The sequence below is a fragment of the Magnolia sinica genome, chromosome 13 (genome assembly GCF_029962835.1).
Source record: "Magnolia sinica isolate HGM2019 chromosome 13, MsV1, whole genome shotgun sequence".
In the NCBI taxonomy this organism is placed as follows: Eukaryota; Viridiplantae; Streptophyta; class Magnoliopsida; order Magnoliales; family Magnoliaceae; genus Magnolia; species Magnolia sinica.
Window position 1 is genome coordinate 4217295 of NC_080585.1, and position 25238 is coordinate 4242532.

The 25238-nt window shown below is 41.9% G+C and overlaps 1 protein-coding gene across 1 annotated transcript in view; it reads left to right on the forward strand.

Annotated features, from left to right (window-relative positions):
• Window positions 1-6174: 6174 nt before the first annotated feature.
• The window catches only part of LOC131222493 (uncharacterized), a 30050-nt gene continuing 10986 nt past the window's right edge, over window positions 6175-25238 (forward strand). Inside the window, exons 1-2 of the mRNA XM_058217574.1 lie at window positions 6175-6416; window positions 7110-7539. Coding sequence (XP_058073557.1) covers window positions 7124-7539 — 416 coding nt within the window. The 5' untranslated portion in view covers window positions 6175-6416; window positions 7110-7123. The remainder of the gene's footprint in view (window positions 6417-7109; window positions 7540-25238) is intronic.

Below are 25238 nucleotides of genomic sequence, written 5' to 3' on the forward strand. Positions count from 1 at the left end.
ACGTCACACGGTGGGGCCACACAGCTCAACCTCATGGGAAGTTCCCACGAGCTCGACTGCATAAAACAATTTTCATATATATATATATATATATATATACACACACACACACACACCACGCATATATGTGTGCGCATAGAGGTGTGCATTTGTGACCCGATCCGGCCCGTTCCGAACAGAACTGATGACCAAGATTGGGCCTGATCGGGTTGTGGTTTCCAGATCCGATTTTTTTTCAGGTCGGGTTCGGATAGACCTCTGTCCGGACCGACTCGACCCGAATACCCGAACCGCACCGAACAGACCCGAACCGATAAGCGAGCGGGTATTATGAAGTATATTTTTTATTTTTTACCCTAATTTTCCTAAAAATAGATGGACAATGTGGATAAAACATATAGATTGCATAAAATATGTTGATCAAGTCATGAGGACCCAGATGAAGGGAAAAAATAAATATCAGCTTGATCGAAAAGTTTTATGGCCTACTTAACGTTTTTAATGGTCAAAATTCATTCAACACTGTTTTCTATAATGTGGTCCACTTGAGATTTCAATATACCTCTTTTTTTTCTAATGACTTAAAATGATCTATAAAAATAGATGGAGGGCATGGATGAAACACATACATCATGGTGGGGCCCATAGAGCACGGACGTCCGGTGGCCAGGGGAGTAGCCAGTCCGTTTCCAGTACAGCGTACAGCTGTAATACGTTTGGCCTCCTCGAGCTGCAGGCGCTCCTCGAGCTCTGTGCTGTATGGACGGTTCAAAGGAGATCAAAGTTATGGGCCCCACAGTGATGTATTTATCATATCTACACCGTTCATATACTTTTAGAGACAATTATAGAGTATTATACGAAAAAATAAATAATATCGAAAGATCATGTGGCCCACACCACAAATAGCAGCAGAGAATGATTTTCACTGTTAAACCATTCGTGTGGTCCACTCGATAGTTAGATCCGTCTTATTTTTCGTCTCAAGCCTTAAGACAAGCTTGGAAAATGGATGAACGGTTTTGATATAACACATACCCTATGATTAGATCTACAGACCTTGCTCACTTGGATTAAGAAATCACCCTGTACAGCTCTGCTTGCATGTAAGGCAAGTATTTTGATTTTCGTGCACTGCACGTCAAAGATTCGATAAAAACGCTGTATACGTTAGATTGGAAGTTCTTTCATACCCATGCGGGGCCCACCTTGATGTGTATGTTTTATCTAAGCCGTTCATCAATTTTACATATTATTTTAGCCATTGAGTACAAAAAGTAGGTATATTAAAGGTTAAAGTACACCACACCACATGAAACAATTTAATTAAATTTATATATCTGAATTCTACCCAACCAGATCCGACTCAGTTTTCCTAACCGAGTCGGACACTGTTCAAGTCACGAAAACCATGCATCGGATCTGTCCGAATCATGTGACCCAGATCCGGGCACGGATCGGATCGGATTCGGGTCAAGCCTGTAGAATTTCGGATCAGGTCAAGTTGAACCTAATCCAATCCGATCAGGACCGATGCCCAACTCTATGTGCGTACTTGCGTGTGTATGTGTGTGTTTTATCCAACTGATCCTTCCATTTTGGAAGTTCATTTTATGTTGTAGCAAAAATATAGAGGTAGATCGAAGGCCTGAATGGGCCACACTATAGTGACACTGACCCACTATTGAAACCTTCTCGTGGCCCACCGTGATGTTTATTTGCCATCCAACCTGTTCATAAGGCCACATGGACCTGAATGAAAGGAAACCATAAATATCATCTTGATCCAAAAATTCTGTGGCCCCTCAAGAGGTTTTCAGCTGTGGACATTCAATCCCCACCGTTTCTCATGGTGCGGTCCGCTGAATCATTTAATATGCCTCATTTTTTACTCATTCTCTTAAATGATTTTTCAAAATGGATGGACATCGTGGATAGAACATATACATCACGGTGGGCCCCACAGCCCCTAACAAGACCGTCCGTCTCGAGATAGGTCCTGGCGAGGTAGTACCCAATCCGGCTAATGGCCTGCAATGAGCTGATAACAGGATGGACGGCGTGGATAAGACACATACATCACGGTGGCCCCCACCGAGTTTACACAATATGCTATTCTCAGTCCCCAATCCGCGTCCGCGGATTAGATGGATGGGAGCGTCTGATCTATTTTTATTTTGACTCATTTGGCATCTGTAGCAGATGGACAGTCTATAATGATGAGATCCCCCTTGGGAAATTGACCGTACTCGCCTCAAAGTTTGGGCAATTTACTTAGAAAGCTACGTCATTCCATACATTACAAGAAGGGCCTTCTAACATGCTTCCGAAAATTACTTGGACCAAAATGCCCTCGTCCCTGTTTCAGTAGTTGTACAGATTTCCAGGGAAGAAGAAGTTACGTCATATTTAATGCCAAGAAAGTGATGTGTACGGAACCCTTTTGTGTGTGGGCAAGGTCCAAGCTCGTGGGGCCCACATTGATGTGTGTGTATAATCCATGCCGCCCATCCTTTTTGCCGTGTCATTTTAGGGTTAGGGCCCAGATATCAGCCTGATCCAGAGCTTGTGTGGGTCACATGATAGAAAATAATGGTGACAATGGAACCCACTGTTGAAACTTTTTAAGCTCACAGTGATGTTTGTTATAAGTGGACATTACCCAAGTCAGGACTTTTTTAGGCCCACACGGAGCAGGCCGACAAGGTGGACAGAATGGATCACCCCATTGTGGGCCTTAAGCTATGGTACCAATGGTTTGGTATAAAATGACATAAACACGTTCAAAACCACAATCTATACAACATGACAACCATGACCCATATAACATGACAACTACGACCCATGCAAACCATGACCCAAATGGGCCCACACTGATGTATGTGTATAATCCATTCCCCCCATCCTTTTTGTCATGTCATTTTAAGGCTATGGCCCAAATATTAGTCCGATCCAGTGCTTTTATGGTCCACAAAATAGAAAATAATGGTGATTGTTGAAAGTTTTCAGGCTCACTGTGATGTTTGTTAGAAGTGGGCATTGCCCAAGTTAGGACTTTTTTAGCCCACACCGAGCTGACCGATAAGGTGGATGGATCGGATCACCCCATTATAGGCCTTAAGCTATGATACCAATGGTTTGGTAGAAAATGAATGAACACGTTGAAAACCACGATCCATACAACATGACAACCACAACCCATATAACATGGCAACTACAACCCATGCAAATCACAACCCAAATGGGTCGCAGTTGTATGGATCGTAGTTGTTATGTTATATGGGTCTTAGTTGTCCTATTATATGGGTCTCAGTTGTATGGATCGCAGTTGTCATGTTATATGGGTTGTAGTTATCTTGTTATATGGGTCGCGGTGCAATTTTCTTGTTATATGGGTCTTAGTTGTATGGATCGCAATTGTCCTATTATATGGGTCGCTGTTATCCTGTTATATGAGTCGCAGTCGCAGTTGTCTTGTTATATGGGTCTTAGTTGTCTTGTTATATAAGTATCGGTTGTATGGATCGCACTTGTCCTGTTATATGGGTCGCGGTGGCAGTTGTCCCATTATATGGGTCTTAGTTGTCCTATTATATGGGTCTCAGTTGTATGGATCACAGTTGTCCTGTTATATGGGTCGCCGTCGCAATTGTCTTGTTATATGGGTCTTAGTTGTCCTGTTATATGGGGTCTCAGTTGTATGGATCGCGGTTGTTCTGTTATATGGGTCGCAGTTATCCTGTTATATGGGTCGCGGTCGTAGTTGTCCTGTTATATGGGTCTTAGTTGTCTTGTTTATGGGTCTCAGTTGTTCTATTATATGGGTCGTAGTTATCCTGTTATATAGGCCGTGATCACAGTTTTCCTATTATTTAGGTCTTAGTTGTCCTGTTATATGGGTCTCAGTTGCGTGGATCGCAGTTGTCCTGTTATATGGGTCGTAGTTATCCTGTTATGTGGATTGCAGTCGCAGTTACCCTGTTATTTGGGTCCTAGTTGTCCTGTTATACGGGTCTCAATTGTATAGAACGCAGTTGTCCTGTTATATGGGTCGCGGTTATCATGCTATATGAATCGTGGTCACAGCTGTCCTGTTATTTGGGTCGCAGTTGTCATGTTATATGGGTCCCAGTTGTATGGATCGCAGTTATCTTGTTATATGGGGTCGCGGTCGCACTTGTCATGTTATTCGGGTCGCAGTTGTCCTGTTATATGGGTCATGATTATCATGTTATATATGGCCCACAATGGGGTGATTTGATCCATCCACCTTGTCGGCTAGCTTGCCGTGGGCCAAAAAGTCCTGACTTGGCCCCACATTAATGTATGTGTATAATCTATGCCGCCCATCCATCTTGCCTTGTCATTTTAGGGCTAGGGGCCGAATATTAGCTTGATCCAGTGCTCGTGTGGCCCACATAATAGAAAATAATGGTGACTGTTGAAACATCAATGGATCAGATGTGGGCCTAAGTCATGACTTTTTTTAAAATAACGATGACTGTTGAAACATCGATAATGATGACTTGGGCATTGTCTACTTATAACAAACATCAATGTGGGCCCAAGTTAGGACTTTTTGGGCCAACGGTAAGCGGATGGATCAGATCATCCCATTGTGGGCCATATATAACATGATAACCACGACCCATGACAATCACGACCCATATAACAAGACAACTGTGACCTAAATAATAGGATAACTGCGACCGCAACCCATGTAATAGGATAACTGCGACCCATATAACAAGGCAATTGCGATTCATACAACTAAGACCCATATAATAGGACAACTAAGACCCAAATAACAGGACAACTGCGACTGCGACCTATATAACATGATAACTACGACCCATATAACAGGACAATTGCGATCCATACAACTAAGACTCATACAACAGGACAACTAAGACCCAAATAATAAGACAACTGCGACCGTGACCCATATAACATGATAACTGTGACCCATATAACAGGACAATAGTGATCCATACAACTGAAACCCATACAACATGACAACTGAGACCCAAATAACAGGACAACTACGACTGCAACCCAGATAACAGGATAACTACGACCTGTATAACAGGATAACCGGATCCCTACAACTGAGACCCATATAATAGGACAACTAAGACCCATATAACATGAAAACTACGATTCACACAACTGCGGGCCATTTGGGTCGTGGTTTACATGGGTTGTAGTTGCCATGTTATATGGGTCGTGGTTGTCATGTTGTATGGATCGTGGTTTTCAACGTATTCAATTCATTTTCTACCAAACCATTGGTACCATAGCTTAAAGCCCATAATGGAGTGATCTAATCCATCAACCTTATCAGCCAGCTCGGCGTGGGTCCAAAAAGCCCTAACTTGGGTAATGTCCACTTCTAACAAATATCACAGTGAGCCTGAAAACTTTCAATGGTCAGTATTATTTTCTATTTTGTGGGCCATAAAAGCACTGAATCGGGTTGATATTTGGGCCATAGCTCTAAAATGACACGACAAAAAGGATGAGCAGAATAGATTATACACATACATCGGTGTAAGCCCATTTGGGTCGTGGTTTACATAAGTCGTAGTTGCCTGTTATATGGGTCATGGTTGTCATGTTGAATGGATCGTGGTTTTGAACATGTTCACGTCATTTTCTACTAAATCATTGGTACCATAGCTTAAAGCCCACAATGGGGCAATACATTCCGTCCACCTTGTTGGCCTGCTCCGCATGGGCTTAAAAAAGTTCTGACTTAGGCAATGTCCACTTTTAACAAACATCACAATGAGCCATTAAATACGACGTAACTTTTTCTTATGTGACTCACACAAGCTTTGGATCAAGCTAATATCTGGGCCCTAGCCTTAAAATGAAACAACAAAAAGGATGGGCGGCATGGACTATACACATACATCAATGTGGCCCTCACAAGCTTAGTCCTTACCTGCACACAAAAAAGAGTTCTATATACATCACTTTCTTAGCATTAAATACGACGTAACTTCTTTTTCCTTATAAAATTATACAATTATTGAAATAAGGATAAGGGCATTTTAATCTAAGTAAATTTTGGAAGCATGTCAAGAGCCCTTTTGGTGACATATGGAATGACCTCGCTTTCCAGGTAAATTGCTCAAACTTTGAGGTAAGTACGGTAAATTTCCTCCCACGGCCCTGTCACACGTGCCGGTCCCTAGCATATTCCGGTTCCATTGGGGTTCTTATTTTCGGTAAGAATGCGGGAAACACGAACCGATTAGCGGTTAGGGCTAATTTGCGCCATCGGTGTATTGCTTCCCCTCTTTCCCTCGTCGCTGCCAAGGAGAACGAGACAAGAAAAAGCTCCATCTTCCAAGGAGAAAGAAAGAAGAAAAAGCTCCATCTTTTCTTCTCAGCTGGAAGTCGGTACAAAGGTGCTGAGTTACCTTCCCCCCCTCTCTCTCACGTTTCAATGGAAATCCGTTTTTGATGATTTGGTTTCTTTTTCCTTAATTGCACTTCGCTGTGATTTAATTCCGTTTTCTTTTTTCCATTTGTCGATTTTAGTTTGGAAATCCGTTTTTGATGATTTGGTTTTTTTTTCTTTTTCGAGCTCAGGGTTTAGGGTTTAGGGTTTATGGTTTCTTTCATGTTAGGGTTTTTAAGAACTTCTTATCTTATTTCATTTTTCGAGGTATCTACGAAAATCTGAAGAAATTTAGTGAATTTTTTAAGTTCTTATTGAAATAATGAGATTTTTTAATGTCAAATTATGAATCTGTTCACTTCGAATCAGCATCTGGTTGAATCTGACTCACCGAGTGTTTGGGGGTGGCACATGGAAATGAAACCCAACGGTCGGGTTTTCAGCCCTCTGTTTTTTCTACACCCATGATAGTATTCAAAACGAACCATTTTGACGAACTTGCAAACTCAGTTAAAGTGCACATTAAATAAGAGATTTTGATTATTTTCTATCCGTCTGTTGTCATTCAGGTTGTTTTTGTGATTTCGACCATAAGCTGATTTTGGAGAATTGAAGAAGAGTTTGGGAGATATCTCGTTCTCATTGTTATTGTAGTAAGTTGGGTTTCACCTGTTTGGAAAATGACTTGAATTTTAACAAGGTGACATCCGTAGCATGGCTCCTTCTCTAGGTTTAGACCAGGAGAGACAACCGGGTTCCCCTGTAAAATTTGCAGAGAGAGAAAATGGGAACGCTTCAAAAGTCAAAGATGATGCGGGTTTGAGGTGCGCGAATAATTGTGAGGATGACACATTCGACATGGAAGCTATCTCAGATCACCACAAGGTTGATGAGGTGGTGGATGCAGAAGTTGACATTGTTGATTGTGCAAATACCAGTATCAAATTGACCAAAGCTGAGGAAGACCCAGATGCCACAGAGTATTCGAGCTCTTTTGGCAACACTGTTTCAGGATCTGGGGATGGTTTGAAATTGAACTCGAGCGATGATGAGGTGGTGGAGTCACGGTTTCATCATGAGAACGGCACTTTGAGTGTTTTCGATGGACTTGATAGAGTCTTCCGACCAAGGTATGTTCTGATTAAATATCTACGCTGTGTCTGGAAGTTACTATACATGATGGAGGTTAAATGCACCATTGAATGAAATGGCAAGTTGGTGCAATTTGGTTGGGTGCCCTATTTTGCTCAATTGCTTTTGTGCCAGTTCAAAGGAAAAGCACAAAAGCCATGGGCTGGATTGGAGTTCCCCAAGCAATTTTTTCAGGCGCCATGCTAAATGCTATTTTCAGCTTCCTTTCAAACTGGATGTTGTTATATTTTTCTAACAACACTGAAACTTTTGAAAGTTCGTCCACAGACATTAATTTTGAAAAACACTGAAACTTTCACTTAGTAACATGGCTGTGGACCAACTACGATGCATGCCATGGCATGCCCATACCCTTAAGATTATGGCAGATTTTCACAATCCCTTTTTTTTTTCCCTTCTAAAGGATTGACATAATTCTATTAAAATTTAAGAGGGGGGCAGGGAGATCCCCATACAAAGAAAAGAGCATTGAGCCCTGGAGCAAGCAAGACCTATAAGGGATTAGGTGAACCGGTTGAAGGTATAAATGAAATGTTTAAAACCCTGGCCAGTAGCCTGATCTCTTTAACTATACAATCCACCTCCCAAGTATGCTCCTTGCTCCCAGACACTCAAGAACAAACTTCAGTGCGAGTGACCTCGTTTATAATAGATGTCTGGCAAAAATGGCTATGGACAGCCCGTACTGATTCCCTGGCGGCTAGCGATATTGTTGTTATCTTGGATACTGCTTTGACAGGACCCGAGAATGCCCACAACATTGTAACATGCCCATCGAGAAGCATGCCTCCCATACCCTGCTATTGATACACCCCCACCAAGAATCTAGTATCTTTACAGATCAATAACCTTTTGTCAGGAGAAATGATGCCTGGACCTCCATCGCCAAGCCTTTTCCTCCAATCATCCTGTGTCTCATAGTGCTCTACATTCGTGAAAAGCAAGTGGCCTGTTGACCATGAGGTCAGATTGCTACTGGGTTTTTTGAAAATTTTTATGTACCGAGGAATCTGTCCCTTCGAAGATAGGAATTTTTTCTCTCCATCTAGAGTTCCCAGCAGACCAAAAAAGTCATCATGGACCACAAGAGCTTACCCTTGCCTTTGAGTTGCCATCCTGTCCTGCTAGTCATCTTGCCCTGGAGCCTGCTACGAGGGACCCATGCCATTCTAAATGAATCTAGAATATTGGAACCAATTTCCTTAGATAAAGGGCAGAACGTGAGTAAATGGGACACCAATTCTTCATTTTGTCTGCACATAATGCATCTGTTATGGAAGCTGTAGCCTCTTCTTCGCAACTGATCTTGGGATAGATTTTTTTTTTCTTTTACTGCAGTCCACATGAAGGCGGAAATTTTGGGGGGAACTGCTGGATTCCAGATGCTAACCGGAAAGGAGATTGAAGGAGGATTTGAAGGGCTTTTTGTTATCCCTTCGAAGAAGAATATAGTTGAATACTTTCCTGAGGAGGATCTTTTCCAAATTAATGCATCTTCCACCAAGAGGACTTCAAAATGCTCCAATCTTCTAGTTCCAACAGCTTAGTAAATCGATCAATTTCAATATCCTCAAAGTTCCCTCTAAATCCGATGCCCGGGTCACTTTGTTGTTGTACATCTGGATACATTCTCTTACTATGGTTTGCCTCTTTGTTGTCGCCTTGTACAAATCTGGGAAGGAAAGCACAAAGGGGTTGTCCCCAGTCCATTTATCTTCCCAGAACTTGTCCCCTTTATTGATTTGAAAGTGTAAAAGGCATGAGCTCCAAGGCTTGTTATTGCCCCCATGCTACAAATCCCCTCGACACTTTCGAACCCGCAATATCCTTCAAGTTCCTTCTGAATCCGATGCCCAAGTCACTTTGTTGTTGTACATCTGGATACATTCTCTTGCAATGGCAATCCTCTAAGTTGTCGCCTTGTACATGTCTGGGAAGGAAAGCGCAAAGGGGTTGCCCCCAATCCATTCATCATCCCAGAACCGCACGTTATCCCCTTTATTGACTTGAAAGCGTAAAAAAGCATGGGCTCCAAGGCTTGTTATTGTCCCCTATGCTACCTATAAGTCCCTTCCACACTTCTGAACCTCTTGATGCGGGCTGGCATTTGGGTCCCAACCTTTGTTTTCTGTCCCATATTTTTTTCCTCCAAAATTAACAAGGTGGGTTTATTCAGAGGCTTCTCTGTGGCCAATTTGACATAGTTTTGTTTTGCGAAGCTAAGGACTCTATGGTGGCCAATTTGAGAGCCACGGTCTGCTGGTTTGAGTTGGTTTCTAGGCTAAAAATCAATTTATACAAGTCTAAGATCCTCGGGATCCACACCTCTTAGGAAGAGCTTTCCTATCTTGCAGAGATTCTTGGTTGTGTGTTGGGGGCCTTTCTTTCCTCTTACCTCAATCTTTCTCTATCTTTGGGCAAACGTGTAGGTTATCTTTGGGATAAAGTTGTGGAGAGAATGGAGTGGAAGCTTAGCCCCTGGAAGAGTAGGTCACTCTCTCTAGGGGATAGGCTAACCTTTATTAAATCTTGTCTATCCTACTTGCATTTCTATTTAATGTCTTTATTTAGATGCCGCCCTAAGGTAGTGCTTGAGTGCATCGATAGACTTAGAAGGGATTTTCTCTGGCAAGGTGGAGCTCTTATTGGTAAATATCAACTCTTGAATTAGAAAGAAGTTTTTGCCCTTTCAAGGAAGGGGGAGCCAGGATCATATGGCTAGACCTTGTTAATTTTGCTCTTTTGAGTAAATGGGTACGGAGATTTGGTGCTGAGGAGTTGATTTTGTGGCGTAGTATCATCACTGCCAAATATGGGTTGACCTCTATGGGGCGGTGGCTTAAAGACTCCTTTTACCGTGCTTCCTTTATTTGGAAAGTGATCTATCAGATTGCCACTAAGGTGCTAAACAGAGTTAGGTTTTCTGTTGGGGATGGTTCTAAGGTCAGGTTCTGGGAAAATATTTGGTGTCCTGGCGGCCCTCTGCCTATCAGCTAATATTGTTGTTACTGATTGTTTCCCTCATGAGAGTGCTCCCCCCCCCCCATGTCCTAGACTTCGAATTCGATAGCTTGCTTATTCTTTTATCTCGTCTGCCGGGAGTAAAGGACTAGCTGGTTTGGAAGTTTGAGAAGTCTGGGAGGTTCTCAGTCCACTCTCTCTTTATGTGCCTGTCTAATTCAAACTTTAGGGGTGAAAGCCACCGCTCTTCTCTCATTTGGTCCCTTGGTGCTCTGCTAAAAGTTGCCGCCTTTGCTTGGCTAGTCGGGAGAAAAAGGATTCTGATGATAAATAAGCTAAAAAAGAGGCATGGTGCTTCCTAATGGTTGTATCCTTTGCTTCGAAGCAGAGGAATCGGTGGATCATCTTTTTATTCACTGCTCATTCTCTAGGATTGTTTGGTCAAGCATTCTTCGATCTTTGGGAGTATCCTCGGTTATGCTTGCGTCGATTGATTCCTTGTATTGGTCCTGGCATGGCAATTCGGGTGGATGCTTCTACTCCTGGAAATGGAGGCTGACGCTTTTGGTTAGGCTTGACTTTGGTCTCTTTGGTTGGAGAGAAACAATCGTGTTTTTTCAGAATCTCCCTAGATCTTTGTGTGGGGGTAGTCAATAGGATGTTTGTGTTATTGTTTGAGTGGGCTCATTGATGCTGTTGAGCTTGGGTTTGGAACTTTTATATTCTTTTCTCTTTGGCTTTTTTTGTATTTGTTTTTCTTTTTTACTCTTTGTTGTGTATAGTTTCTTTTCTTTTGGCTTTTGGCCCTAATAGATGCATCTCTCCAATAAAACAAGAAAAAAAAGAGAAGAAGTTTCGTTGGATTTTTCTAGAGCTTTTGCTACCCCACTAGGATTTTGAACTGATGGTATAGAGACCAACAACCCCAAGTAAGTGATGGGGAGGGACCTTTTTTGCATTCGATCACTGAGGCCCTGCAATGCAGAAATATTGATCCCTGCTAGTAGGCTTTTCTTCAAATTCACTTTTAATCCTGAACAGCTTCAAAACTTCTTAAGATGCCTTTGAAACTTTGCAATTGGTTGCTCTCTACACTGCACATAATTAGGGTATCAATTTTTTTTTTAATTTTTTTTTGAAGACATAGGGTGTCCCCACCTCATTTTGGAAATGAGACTAATCCCTGCACATAATTAGGGTATCATTTACGAACTGAAGATGGAAAATGGAGAATGAAGTGTGTTGATCAAGAAGCCTTTTACGAGGAATCTATCTTCTTCCCTTGATAGCATGCGGCTAAGCCCTTCCACCATTGTAACAAACAGGAAGGAAGAGTGGGTCGGGAGTCCTTGCCTAAGGGCTCTGGAGCTCATGAAGGAACCTGCTGCGGAGCTGTTGATTAGAACCGAGAAGTACATCGAGGAGACACATTCTTTAATCCAACTGCACCATTTATGCCTGAATCCTCATCTTTTGAGCATGTAGATGAGAACTCCCCAATCAACATGATTAAAGGCATTTTCCATGTCAATTTTGCACACTACACGTTCCCTCTTCCCTTTTTGAATAGAACGAATGAATTAGTTTGCCACAAGGATGCCTTTAAGGATCTTTATTAGAAATGAAAATGCCTTGCTAAGCCGAGATGATCTTAGCCATAACTAGTTTTAGACGTTCAACCAGGACTTCTGCAATGATTTTGTATGTGCTACTTAGAAGACTGATAGATGTAAAGTTTGTTATCCATTCAGCACCATAAAATTTCGGAATTAAATAGATAAAAGATGTGCCCATATCTTTACTCAGCTTTGATTTAGCATGAAATTCAGAGAATACTTCCATTATGTTGCTTTTCAAGAAGTCCCAACAGCGATGGAAAAACCCCATGGAGAAGCCATCTGGACCTGGGGACTCTGCCCCAATAGCACTAATAGCCACATGAATTTCTTCTTCAGAGAACTCGTTTTCCAACACCTTGGCTTCTTTTTCCGTAATAGATTGGAATGTGATTCCTTCCAGCGTGGCCGTTGCATGCTTCCCCCCAAGTACAGGTGCTTAAAGAATCTCACTACCGCTGCTTTGAATTTTCCGGCATCATCTGTGAGGACACCACTGACCGGAAGCTTAGAAGTAGAATTCTTCCTCTTTCTACCGTTTGCTATTCTGTGAAAGAAGCCTGATTACAGTCCCCTGCTTGAAGCCAGAGTGCCTTTGATCATTGGTGCCATGTGATTTCCTCATGCAAAATAAGCTTACCGAGGTCCTTGCAATGGTTAGATCTCTGTGCCCATTCAGAAGATGAAAAACCCACTTCTGTTTCCTTCTTGTCTAGCTGGTGAATGGACTCTTTGATCTCTTCTTGTCTTGCTTGCTGCATCTGCTTTTCTATGACTGCACTCCACTCGTTCAGTTTCACTTTGATAAAATGCAGCTTCTTAACAAATCTGAATCCGGCGTATCGTTGGACTCGATGGTTATCCACCATTCTCCCACCATTGCTTTAAAGTTCTGGACTGTCAGCCATTTGTTTTGAATCTGAGCGGCTGCTGCTCCTGTTTCAATTCTTCTGTCCTAAATAGGATGGGTCAATGATCTGAATTTGGTCTTAGCAGAGTTTGTTTCCTGGAAAAGGGAAGCCTCCTTTCCCATTCCCCATCAATGAAAAACTGTCCAACATAGATAGGATTGGAGAGACCTGATTGTTTGACCAAGTGAAAAGACAACTAGTAGTTGGAAGATCGATCAGATTACATGAGTTTACAAGTCACCAAATTTTTGTGAACCCCCTGTTTTGTTTGAGCCACCGCTGTTTTCGTTGCCAAACCTAATTGCATTGAAGTCTCCCCCAATATATCAAAGCCTCCCTCACATGCAATAGGCTTCCTTTAGCTCTATCCAAACCTGTCTCAAGTCTCTTCTCTGTAGGACAGCCCTAATTATGATGCATGCTCATGGACATAATTAAACAGCGGAAATAAAAGGAATAAATAATCTAAAATTCTAACAGTAATCATCATAACTAAGAAAATTATAAAGGAAACATGCAATGGAGCGGGCCATCACTACAACCATGGGTTATGGAATTCAATTACTAAGGTTGGATCCGGCGATGGATACGGGGGCGTAACGGTGATACGGGGGCGTAACGGCCCGTAATGGTGTAAAATTTTTTTTTCGCCAAAAAAATATGAAAAAATATGGATTAAATCCGGAATATTCTAAGCATTCCAAATATGCATTCATTTATAAATTGGAACATGTTTATGGTGGTGTAACGGTCCACTCTTTAGTGAGAAGTTGTATTGGACTGTCTGATGAATTTATGAACCAGATAACCTGAATTTGACTACAAAATTCATATATTTAATTTTCTAACTATCTACTATCAATGATAGATATATTAGAATGAATGTAATATGAAAATATCTTACATTTAGGTGTTTGCAATTATTTTTGAGGGCCAAAATTCATGCGTAAATAGAAAAAAAATATAAAATGGCACCCCAAATATGTAAAATGCACATTAACATGTTCTACTATGATTAACACATCATATGGCATCATTAAAACAGCAAAAGAATCATTAAAAAATGATTTTTCGAATTTTCAAAAAAAGGGCCGAAATAAATGCGTAAATAGAAAAAAATAAAAAAAAATAAAAAATGGCACCCCAAATATGTAAAATGCACATTAACATGTTCTACTATGATTAACACATCATATGGCATCATTAAAACAGCAAAAGAATCATTAAAAAATGATTTTTCGAATTTTCAAAAAAAGGGCCGAAATAAATGCGTAAATAGAAAAAAATATAAAAAAAATATAAAATGGCACCCCAAATCTGTAAAATGCATATTAACATGTTCTACTATGATTAACACATCATATGGCATCATTAAAACAGCAAAAGAATCATAAAAAATTGGTTTTTCGAATTTTCAAAAAAGGGCCAAAATAAATGCGTAAATAGAAAAAAATATAAAAATATATAAAATGGAACCCCAAATATGTAAAATGCACATTAACATGTTCTACTATGATTAACACATCATATGACATCATTAAAACAGCAAAAGAATCATTTAAAAATGGTTTTTCGAATTTTCAAAAAAGGGCCAAAATAAATGCGTAAATAGAAAAAATATTAAAAAATATAAAATGGCACCCCAAATCTGTAAAATGCACATTAACATGTTCTACTATGATTAATACATCAAATGGCATGATTAAAACAGCAAAACAACCATTAAAAACTGATTTTTCGAATTTTAAAAAAGGGGCCAAAATTAAGGCTTAAATAGAAAAAAAATTAAAAAATTATTAAATGGCACCCCAAATCTGTAAAATGCACATTAACATGTTCTACTATGATTAACACATCATATGACATGATTAAAACAGCAAAATATATTAAAAAAGTATAAATACCTATTTTTGACGAATTTTTCAAAAATGGCCCACCGAGCTTTGATTCAAAAAAATCTATAATATAATGTGTTTTTCTATCAAATACCTAGCTAAGGTTGGTCGAAATTAGTAGTAGAAGGACTTAGAAATAGTTTGGAAGCAAGAGGTTTCAAAAAAACGGCAAAAACAGAGCTAAAAAAAAAGTTACCGTTTTGGGCCGGTACGCCCGTCGCGGGCCCGTATCGGCCGAGACGGGTACAAAAAATCGAATTTGCCGGTTCGGCCCCGAAACAGGGAACGGTGCGCACCGTTACCGTTACGTATCGGCCGATACAACCATGGAGTATGGAATTCAATTACTACTTAGGTTGGATCCGGCGAAGGATGAGACCTCCCGATCTTGCATGGTCACACCCAATCGATCAATGAAGATCACTAGTCCGAAGAAACAAGAAGTTTCTCGGATTAGGGATTTGAGAATTTAGGGATTTAGGGTTTAGATCGTTCTCAAGATTTTGATCGAAGAAGAATTAGCCAAAACTGAAAAATAGAAGGAAGAAAGTTATTACCTTGAGGAAGTTGGAGGGGCACAAGAAGAAATTAGAAGAAGAAGATCAAGGGGAGAGAAGAAGCACCATTAGAGAGAAGAGAGGAAGGAGGCAACCAAAGGGTTTGCTTTTCATTAATCAATAGTTGAAATTCGAGTTTAGGGCTTTACCCCACTTAAATAAGCAAATAAAGACATAAAATTACTAAAATACCCCTAGGATAAGCAAATAAAGATATAAGATTACTAAAAGACCCCTAACTAAGTCAAAAACGCGCAAATAACATAAGTATGGGAAAGTTTGGGCGCTCGGTCTTCTTTCTCCAATCTTCCTTCACATGTGTCTTCCCTAAGTGGGGTCTTCTATATGTCCAATCACATGTGAAAGGTCTTCAGCTCCTCAATAGTCGCCTATCCACAAGGACGGCACTTGTGGTTGGCGCTTTCTTCGTTGGTACACCTTGAATGCACTTGTGTCCGCATCAATTCCCCTCGGGTGAGAAAAACTCGACTCCGACGAGTTGAAACTTTTATAGCGCTCGAGTAGATCTGGATCAATACCCTGCAATGCGTCGCCCGACAGCCACGTAGATTCAGACGATGGTTTGTTCTTCCACTTGACAAGATACCTTTGGAAACCCCCATCTCTCGTGTATACTATCTCGTCATCAATTTTTTCCTCATTTGCTTCTTTTTGGGTATTGGGTGGTGGTGGGGGTGGATGGGGTTGGGTAGCAAACTCAGAAAAAGGCCATGAAAGGGACGATGTATCAACAATGGGAGTATGGGCACGGACTAGATCTTCCACATTAAAAGTTGGATTAATGCTCATTTCAGATGGAAGGTCAACCCGATACGCGTTGGACCCAACCTTTTGTAATATCTTGAATGGTCCAGCACTACGCGCTTGTAATTTCTTTGCAGATCCTTGAGAGAATCGCTCTGGCCTTATTCGCACCATTACATAGTCTCCTTCTTGAAATTCTTGCACTCTACGATGAGAATCAACTAAAACTTTATAATCATCATTGCTCTTATTTAACCGCTGTCTAATATGTGTATGCAAATCATGAATATGGCATGCGAATGCATCGGCTGACTCAGAAGACCTTTGGGTAACAGACATAGGTAAGAGATCTATGGGCATTCTAGGTTTATAACCACTTACAATTTCAAAAGGACTCAACCCTGTAGATCTATTAACTGACCCATTATAAGCAAGTTCAGCAGTTGGTAAAATTAGGTCCCAAGTCTTAACATGTTCACCCACTAGACAACGTAGAAGATTTCCAAGGCTACGGTTTACCACTTCAGTTTGACCATCTGTTTGTGGGTGGTAAGCAGTAGAAAATTGTAAACGAGTTCCTATAATGTGCCACAGTGTCTTCCAAAAATAGCTAGTAAATCGAACATCACGATCAGACACTATGGTTTTAGGTAACCCATGGAGACGCACCACACCATCAAAAAAGAAACGAGCAACATGAGACGCATCTGACGTCTTCGAACATGGAAGGAAATGCGCCATTTTAGAAAAACGGTTCACAACGACAAAAACGGAATCGTGTTCTTTTATAGTCGAAGCCCGAGCACGAAGTCCATACTAATGTCCTGCCACAGAGCATGTGGCACTGGCAATGGCGTGTACAGCCCGGTACTTTGCTTTCTTTGCTTTGCCAACTGACATGTTCGACACTGCCCTAAAACTTTGGCTACGTCTCGCTTGAGGCTTGGCCAATAGAAACGATCTTCCACGAGGGCAACGGTCTTATCACGACCAAAATGGCGCTATCCCTCCCGAATGAAGCTCCCAGATGAGGAATTCTCGAAGGGACATACGGGGAATACAAAGTCTGTCTCCCTTGAAAAGAAAGCCATCTTTAAGAACATATTCACCCATAATATGCTGGTCACTAGAGAGCGACGCGTAAGTACCCCCAAAATCAGGACATATGGGGTATTCATCTTTCAATTGCTCAAATCCGACTACCTCTACACTCAAGGAGTTGAGCAACGCCACTCTCCTACTAAGGGCATCCTGGTTTGTTTTCAACCTCGGCCTTGTGTTTCAAAACAAACGAATATTCCTGAAGAAACGCTACCCACTTGGCATGCCTTGGGTTGAGTTTCTTCTGAGAATGCAAATATCTCAAAGCCTCATGGTCAGAAAACAAAACGAATTCTTGTGGTAGGAGGTAGTGTCGCTAATGTCTCAGGGATTGCACTACCGCATAAAATTCTTTGTCGTAAGTGGAGTATTTTTGTTTTGCCTCATTCAGTTTCTCACTGAAATAGACCACTGGGTGTCCTTCTTGACTCAACACTCCATCTATACCGACACCAGACGCATCGCACGCTACTACAAAGACTTTAGAAAAGTCAGGTAGACGCATGACAGGAGCTTTCACCATCTTGCTCTTAATTTCTTTAAAAGCCTTAACGGCGGCTTTAGACCACACGAACTCTCCCTTTTTCATGCACTCGGTAATGGGAGCCATGATCGTGCTAAAACCCCTAATGAATCGACGATAAAAAGTTGCTAGGCCGTGAAAACTTCGCACCTCATGAATGTTCCTTGGTTCTGGCCACTCAACTATGGCCCTGACTTTTTCAGGGTCTGCGCGCATCCCTTCAGATGACACTATAAATCCTAAGAACACAACTTGGCTAGACATGAATGCACATTTCTTAAGATTAGCGTACAACTTTTCCTTCCTAAGGACACTACAGACCTTCTTTAAATGTTCAAGGTGTGATTCCTTAGTGGTACTATAAATAAGAATATCGTCAAAGTACAACACTAGGAATTTTTCCATGAACGGCCTCAAAGCTTGTGTCATCACCCGCATGAAAGTACTGGGTGCGTTAGTCAAGCCGAAGGGCATGACCAACCACTCATACAGCCCATCTTTCGTCTTAAACGCCGTCTTCCACTCATCTCCTGGGCGTATACGGATTTAGTGATATCCACTCTTGAGGTTTATCTTAGAGAATATAGTGCACCTGGCCAACATGTCAAGCATATCATCAAGTCTAGGTATAGGGAACCTATACTTGATATTTGTTTATGGCACGGTTGTCCACACACATGCGCCACGTCCCTGTCTCTCTTTGGCGTCAACAATGCAAGCACGGCACACGGGCTCATACTCTCTTGGATGAAACCCTTTTGCAGAAGCTCATCAACTTGCTTCTTCAACTCTGCATGCGCTGCAGGGTTCATCCTGTAGTGAGGAAGGTTCGGTAGAGTAGACCCTGGGACAAGATCAATGGCATGCTGTATGTCCCTCATAGGTGGCAACTCATTCGGTAAGTCTTCAGGAAATACATCACTGTATTCCTTCAGGACCGAGGTCACCTCACAGGGCAACTCTGATGGAACCTCAGGTGTAATTTCTCTAGCCACAAGGGCATACACCATAGAATCCTCCTTAGCCTCTTTTTCAAACTCTCTTGCGCTGATTATATGTAAAGACTTAGGTTTGGATTTCCCCATTTCTCTAGGCTCACTTGCCTTCTCATCCTTCTTCTTCCCTAGTGTATTCTCAGGTGGCATGGGATTAAGTTTGATCTTTTTACCATTATACATAAAAGTACACGCATTCGAACGGCCAAAGATCGTGACATCATTATCGAATAGCCACGGTCTACCTAGGATAATATGTCCCACATCCATAGGTAAAACATCACACCACAGGGGCTCTTTGTATGACCCAAACTCGATGGGGACTAGACATTGCTGGGTGATAGGTAGAGATGTCTTATCAACCCAAGAAACTTTATACGGTCTAGATGAGGTGTGGATTTCAGTTTTAAGCAATCTAAGATGCTAGTGGAAATCACATTCTGACAACTTCCACTGTCCACTATCACTTTACAATTCTTTTCACCACACTTGGCAATAGTGTAGAAGATAGTGCTTCGACGCCAGTCAGCACTACTTCTAGACTGAGCTAACACACGCCTGACTACTGCAAGCGTTGCTTCTCCATCCACTTCTTCATCAGTAAGTCCTCCTTCAGGGTGATACTCTTCAACTTCATAATCACCCTGGTCATCTCCACCCTCGTGGGACTCGCCTATAACTAAGGCTCTCCCATGGCTCTTCGTAGGACACTGATTAGACATGTGGCCAAGGTTGCCACACTCATAGCACCTCACTTGGCTCATGTTACTAGGACCGGCACCAAGAACCCCTTTGCCCTTGTCCTCCCTAGGCCTAGGCGGAATGGTCGCCTGTGCCCTAGGTTGATTACCAATATTAGGTCTAGTTCCTTGGGAACTAGATCTAGCATTGGAGTCTCGGGACTCAAAACGACGAACGACAGGAGCCTTCAGATACTGCTCTAACTCCTGCACGACTTGATATGCTTCATCTAAGTCCGTTAAGGGCCGAGTAATAAGCTCGCGCTGAAGATCCGCACAAAGGCCCGTCTTAAAACGCGAGAGCGTTACTAGAGGGTCTTCTCGGATATCACATCGCATCACATATTCTTCAAATTTAGCGATGTAGTCAGCGGCAAGCATTGACCCTTGGCGTAAGGATTGCCATTGGTCAAGGAGCTTCTGACGGTATGAGAGAGGAAGGTACTTCTCCTTCAACTTCTCTTTCATCTCATACCAATGTGTGATAGGGGCTCTACCAACTCTCTCTATCCTACGCTCGGTGTTGGTCCAGAAGAGCTTGGCTTGACCCACAAGCTTCATCTTAGCAAACCGCATTTGACGGTTTTCTGACATGCCATACCACTCAAAGTAGTGGTCCATGTCAGCAACCCAGTCAAGGAATGCCTTGGGATCCAAGCGTCCATCAAAACTCGGGGCCTCAACTCTCGCACTCTTCATCGCACGCTCATCTGGATCATAACGGTCTTGATGACCACATGTGGCTCGTGCCTCTCGCACCACACCACGACCATTACCACGATCTCTATCCTCACTACCACCACGTGTGGCAGCACGTTCTTCAATGATTCCTTCCACTTGGGAGTGCGCATCTTCCCCTACCGCGGGGTTTTCCTTTTGGGACGCCTCTAGTTGCTCCACCTTAGTCATGGTGGTGGTAATTTGGTTCTCAAGGCGGGCAAACTCACGCCTTTGACCCGCTTCTAGGGCGGTTATCTTTTGTATCAATTGAGCAAGTTGCTCAGATAACTGCTCGTTATTCATGGTAGGTTGAAGTCCGAAACCTCTACCTCTTCTCGTGGGCATACAATGAAGACTTGAACCAAACTCTACCTAACTAGACTACTAGGTGTTATGACTTTCAAGATGAATGCGATGAATGCAAAACTACTATGAACTGACACAATTAAGTTGAAACAAGAAACAACTCAAATCTGAAAATTTTCCAGATTAGGAACTTTCTAAAATTAGAAAGTTTCTAAAATTGAAAACTTTTTAAACCTGAAACTTTCCTAAGTTAAACCTAAAAATCAAAACCCTAATTTGATAACTCGATCTAGACAAAAACCATGCAAGCCTAGGCTCTGATACCAAATTTGACGCAGGACAGCCCTAATTATGATGCATGCTCATGGACATAATTAAACAGCGGAAATAAAAGGAATAAATGATCTAAAATTCTAACAGTAATCATCATAACTAAGAAAATCATAAAGGAAACATGCAATGGAGCGGGCCATCACTACAACCATGGAGTATGGAATTCAATTACTACTTAGGTTGGATCCGGCGAGGGATGAGACCTCCCGATCTTGCATGGTCACACTCAATCGATCAATGAAGATCACTAGTCCGAAGAACCAAAAAGTTTCTCGGATTAGAGATTTGAGAATTTAGGGATTTAGGGTTTAGATCGGTTCTCAAGATTTTGATCGAAGAAGAATTAGCCAAAACTGAAAAATAGAAAGAAGAAAGTTATTACCTTGAGGAAGTTGGAGGGGCACAAGAAGAAATTAGAAGAAGAAGATCAAGGGGAGAGAAGAAGCACCATTAGAGAGAAGAGAGGAAGGAGGCAACCAAAGGGTTTGCTTTTCATTAATCAATAGTTAAAATTCGTGTTTAGGGCTTTAGCCCACTTAAATAAGCAAATAAAGACATAAAATTACTAAAATATCCCTAGGATAAGCAAATAAAGACATAAAATTACTAAAAGACCCCTAACTAAGTCAAAAACGCGCAAATAACATAAGTATGAAAAAGTTTAGGCGCTCAGTCTTCTTTCTCCAATCTTCCTTTACATGTGTCTTCCCTAAGTGAAGTCTTCTATATGTCCAATCACATGTGAAAGGTCTTTAACTCCTCAATAGTCGCATATCCACAAGGACAGCACTTGTGGTTGGCGCTTTCTTTATTGGTACACCTTGAATGCGCTTGTGTCCGCATCATCTCTTCTCTGTAGGACCGTAAACATTGGAAATCACCCATTCGGAGTTGCCATCCAAGTTCTTCAATTTTACTGAGATGAGAATCTGCCCATAACTATCTCAGTGTTGTTGAATTGGTTGCAATCCCAAAATGTAACAATCCCTCCAGCTGAGCCTATAATTAGGATCGTTGACCAGTCGAAGCTTCTTTTGCTCCAAATTTCTGATATCTTTCTATCATTTGGACTTTCCCGTTTTGATTCTTAAATGAGAATGATGTCTTTACGGTGTTTCCTTACCATGTTCCTGACGATGAATCTCTTTCTGAAGGCTCCCAATCCCCTGACGTTCCATGAAAGCACCATCACAGACACTTCTCATCTCTGCCCCGGCTGATCTCTTGTGTTTCCCGTGCTCCGATTTGCTCTTCTTGGATGAGCTAGGATTTTCTCCCTACTGCTTACTGGCCTTTGCATCTTTGGCCTCCACTTGCACGAACAGATTCTGTATATCTTCTATTGGCCCCATGCTGTCACTCCAATTTGGTCCGCTATTTGGATTGATCATTTCACTTAATTTGTTACATTATTCGGTTCTCCTTTGTTGTGGCCACTGGAATTATACTCTCCCAAATTATCATGTCCACATAATTGAAGATCAGTCTGCCTTTGCTTGATTTTCTGGCACCGCTTCAAGGTGCCGATTTGAAGGGGTCACATTAGCTGTTGAGCTTGAAGCCGAGTGCTCGGACATGGATCCTTCATCCTCACTTCAAAGTTCGAATGGACCAGCTCTGTTTAGAAGCGGTATCACTGTCGGTGTGTAACAGAGTCTGTTGGGTACTACAATGCTCTTCAGAACTGTTAGAGCCCGAATCTGACGTTTCTGTGGTCGACAACAAACTGAGAAGCATCTTCTTTCCTTGTTCTACTAACTTCTCTTTCATCGGATCTGGTGTAGGACCTTCAATTATGTCTGCTTTGCCAAACTTCAAGGCAACGCTGTCATAACTAGGTCCCACCACTCTGGAGTTGCCATTGGTCTTTAGTTCTCTGTGGCTTTCCCCCAAATCTACGAGAATGGAATCGAAGACTCTGGTAATAGAGGGATTAAGGTCGCATGAGAAGAAACATTCTTTGCCTTGAACCCTAAGCCCTAAGCCTTGAAGGAGCAATGATTGAGTGGTTGCGATCACCTGTTACGCTGGTTTAGGGATGGCTGGGATTATCTCGCTTGGATAGGGTGGTCGCATGTGTTGTGTCCTCACACTGTCCCTAGTCCCATGATCTCTGTCCCTGATGACGTCTCCAAGCCTAACATGGTTAGAGCACTTAGAGCCACGTGTTGCTGGCTGATATGCTGGGATCTTATCCTCCTTCCTCAGCTACTGGTTTGGTATTTGAGCATCATCGAAGGAGCCTCTGGAGGTGCCACAAGACCCCAATTTAGGCTGCGTGTGAGGCTGGATTTCGGAGGTTTGCAGGTCTGTATTCTCATTTCCAGCAAGCGTTGGACATGAATTTGAATTTTGGACATTCCTATCTGCATAACTCATGCCATGTAGGACACTCTCTAAGGATGACCTTTTGCAGAAGTGGAATCCAACCTGCTGCATGGGCTTTCCTGGTGTATTGGGGTTGCTTGGGATCAAAGCCACAAGGCTTGTCCTGAACGAGCGATGCAACATCATCTTCTTCTTCTTTGCACAATCCTTGGGGATGTTGCCCTGCGCGCTTGCTAGCATTTCCTGCGTAATTTCTATCGCAACTTAGATTTGGAACACTAATGAACCAATAATCAGACTTTTGGGCTCGAATTTTGCCTCCTCTGCACATAGGATTTTAACCCTTTCGAATTCTAAGACCTTTCCTCTTACCGGTGCTGGATCCTCTTCTATGGTGTCGCTGAAGCAACTGCCCAGCCCAGTTCAGAGAATGTTTCAAGGAACCAAGCATGTAAAGGGTTCCTGAACAATTGAATCCACATGACCCTATCATTTGTCCGAATCTCCTCAAACTAGGGTAGGAGTGCCACCAACTGTCTTGACAGGATTTCACTATTCATAATTCTACTGCGCACCTCCTTCATCTTTGTTCTGAGGATCCCATCCATAACACTGTCATTCAAAATTTGCCTTGAAAATCCAAGGATAGCATCTTGCAACAGAAAGGCCTGGCTCTCAGCTGCCTCTGCATTCATCTTAACCTTTTCCTTGCCAATATCCCTTCTTGCTCTTCCCAGCTTCATGTTAGGCATGCCCTGATTTAGAGCCTTCATATAACTTGGGTAGCCTTTGAGCTGAGCATACTTACCATCCTCTACTTTCTTGGTGAACTCTATTTCCTTCCTTCCCATACTGTTTGTCTGGTGGACTTGAAAGCTATTATGCTCCTCTCAAGTGAAATCAACTTTCATTAGTCTGCCACCCACCAAGCTCCACCTCGTTAGCACCTCCCCCACTCTCATTGCCTCCCATTCCTGCTTGAATCTTGCAAAGGCAAAGCTTCCGTGCCACCCAAAGAGTTTGTCCAAAGGGATGAACATGTCAGTCACTTCTTCAAATGAGGAAATTGATCAGTAATTGTTTTTGGTAGATTTGAACGGGATAGAGACAGAGAGAGTATCATTATCTTTGCGTGTTTTCATTTTCCTAACCTCTTTCCAGCTTCCTTCCATGGCATTGGATTGCTTGGTACCTTCATCTAACCATTAAAAACTCCATTTCTAAATCCACCCATTCTGCTCAACCGATGCCCTTGTTTATTACCATAGACTCCTCCCTGAAGGACTGGACTACCAATAAGGATTTCTTCACCTCTTAAGTCTCCAAAACCTTTCACCCTTATAGAAGTTCACACGGCTTCTGACTTCCCTAAGGCTCCTTCCCTTGGATACTTTTGAAAATTTAAAATACCCTTCAGCTAAAATGAAGACATAAAATTGTGTTTGAGCTTGTAGCTCATACCCTTCATAACATTGAGGTCTCAAGTTTGAGCTCAGCGTATCTATCAAAAAAGAAAATAAATAAACAAAAAATATAAAATAAAATGAAGCCTTTCAATTATAAGGGGGTGGCTTTGATGAACATTGTATGCACACCCAATATGAGAAACTAGCTTAGAGTGTAAAATAAAATAAAATAAATAAAATGAAGGCATAAAATTACAGGGGGGTGTTTCTGTTGGACATGTATGCATGCCCAATGTGAGAAACTAACTTCTCTAAGAATCAGGGAAGGAGCTCAATCTTCTGGTTATGTGCCACATCGGCTTGAAACTTGTGGTTCTAATTCTAGCTCATGCTTCCTAGCTATTTATTCTTGCTTACATTTTGAAAAAAGGATGCTTCCCTGCTCCCACATCTGCATCTGTTGTTGCTTCCCTTCAAGTTTTGTTCAACAATACTTCCAACAAGACCTCTTAAGATATTC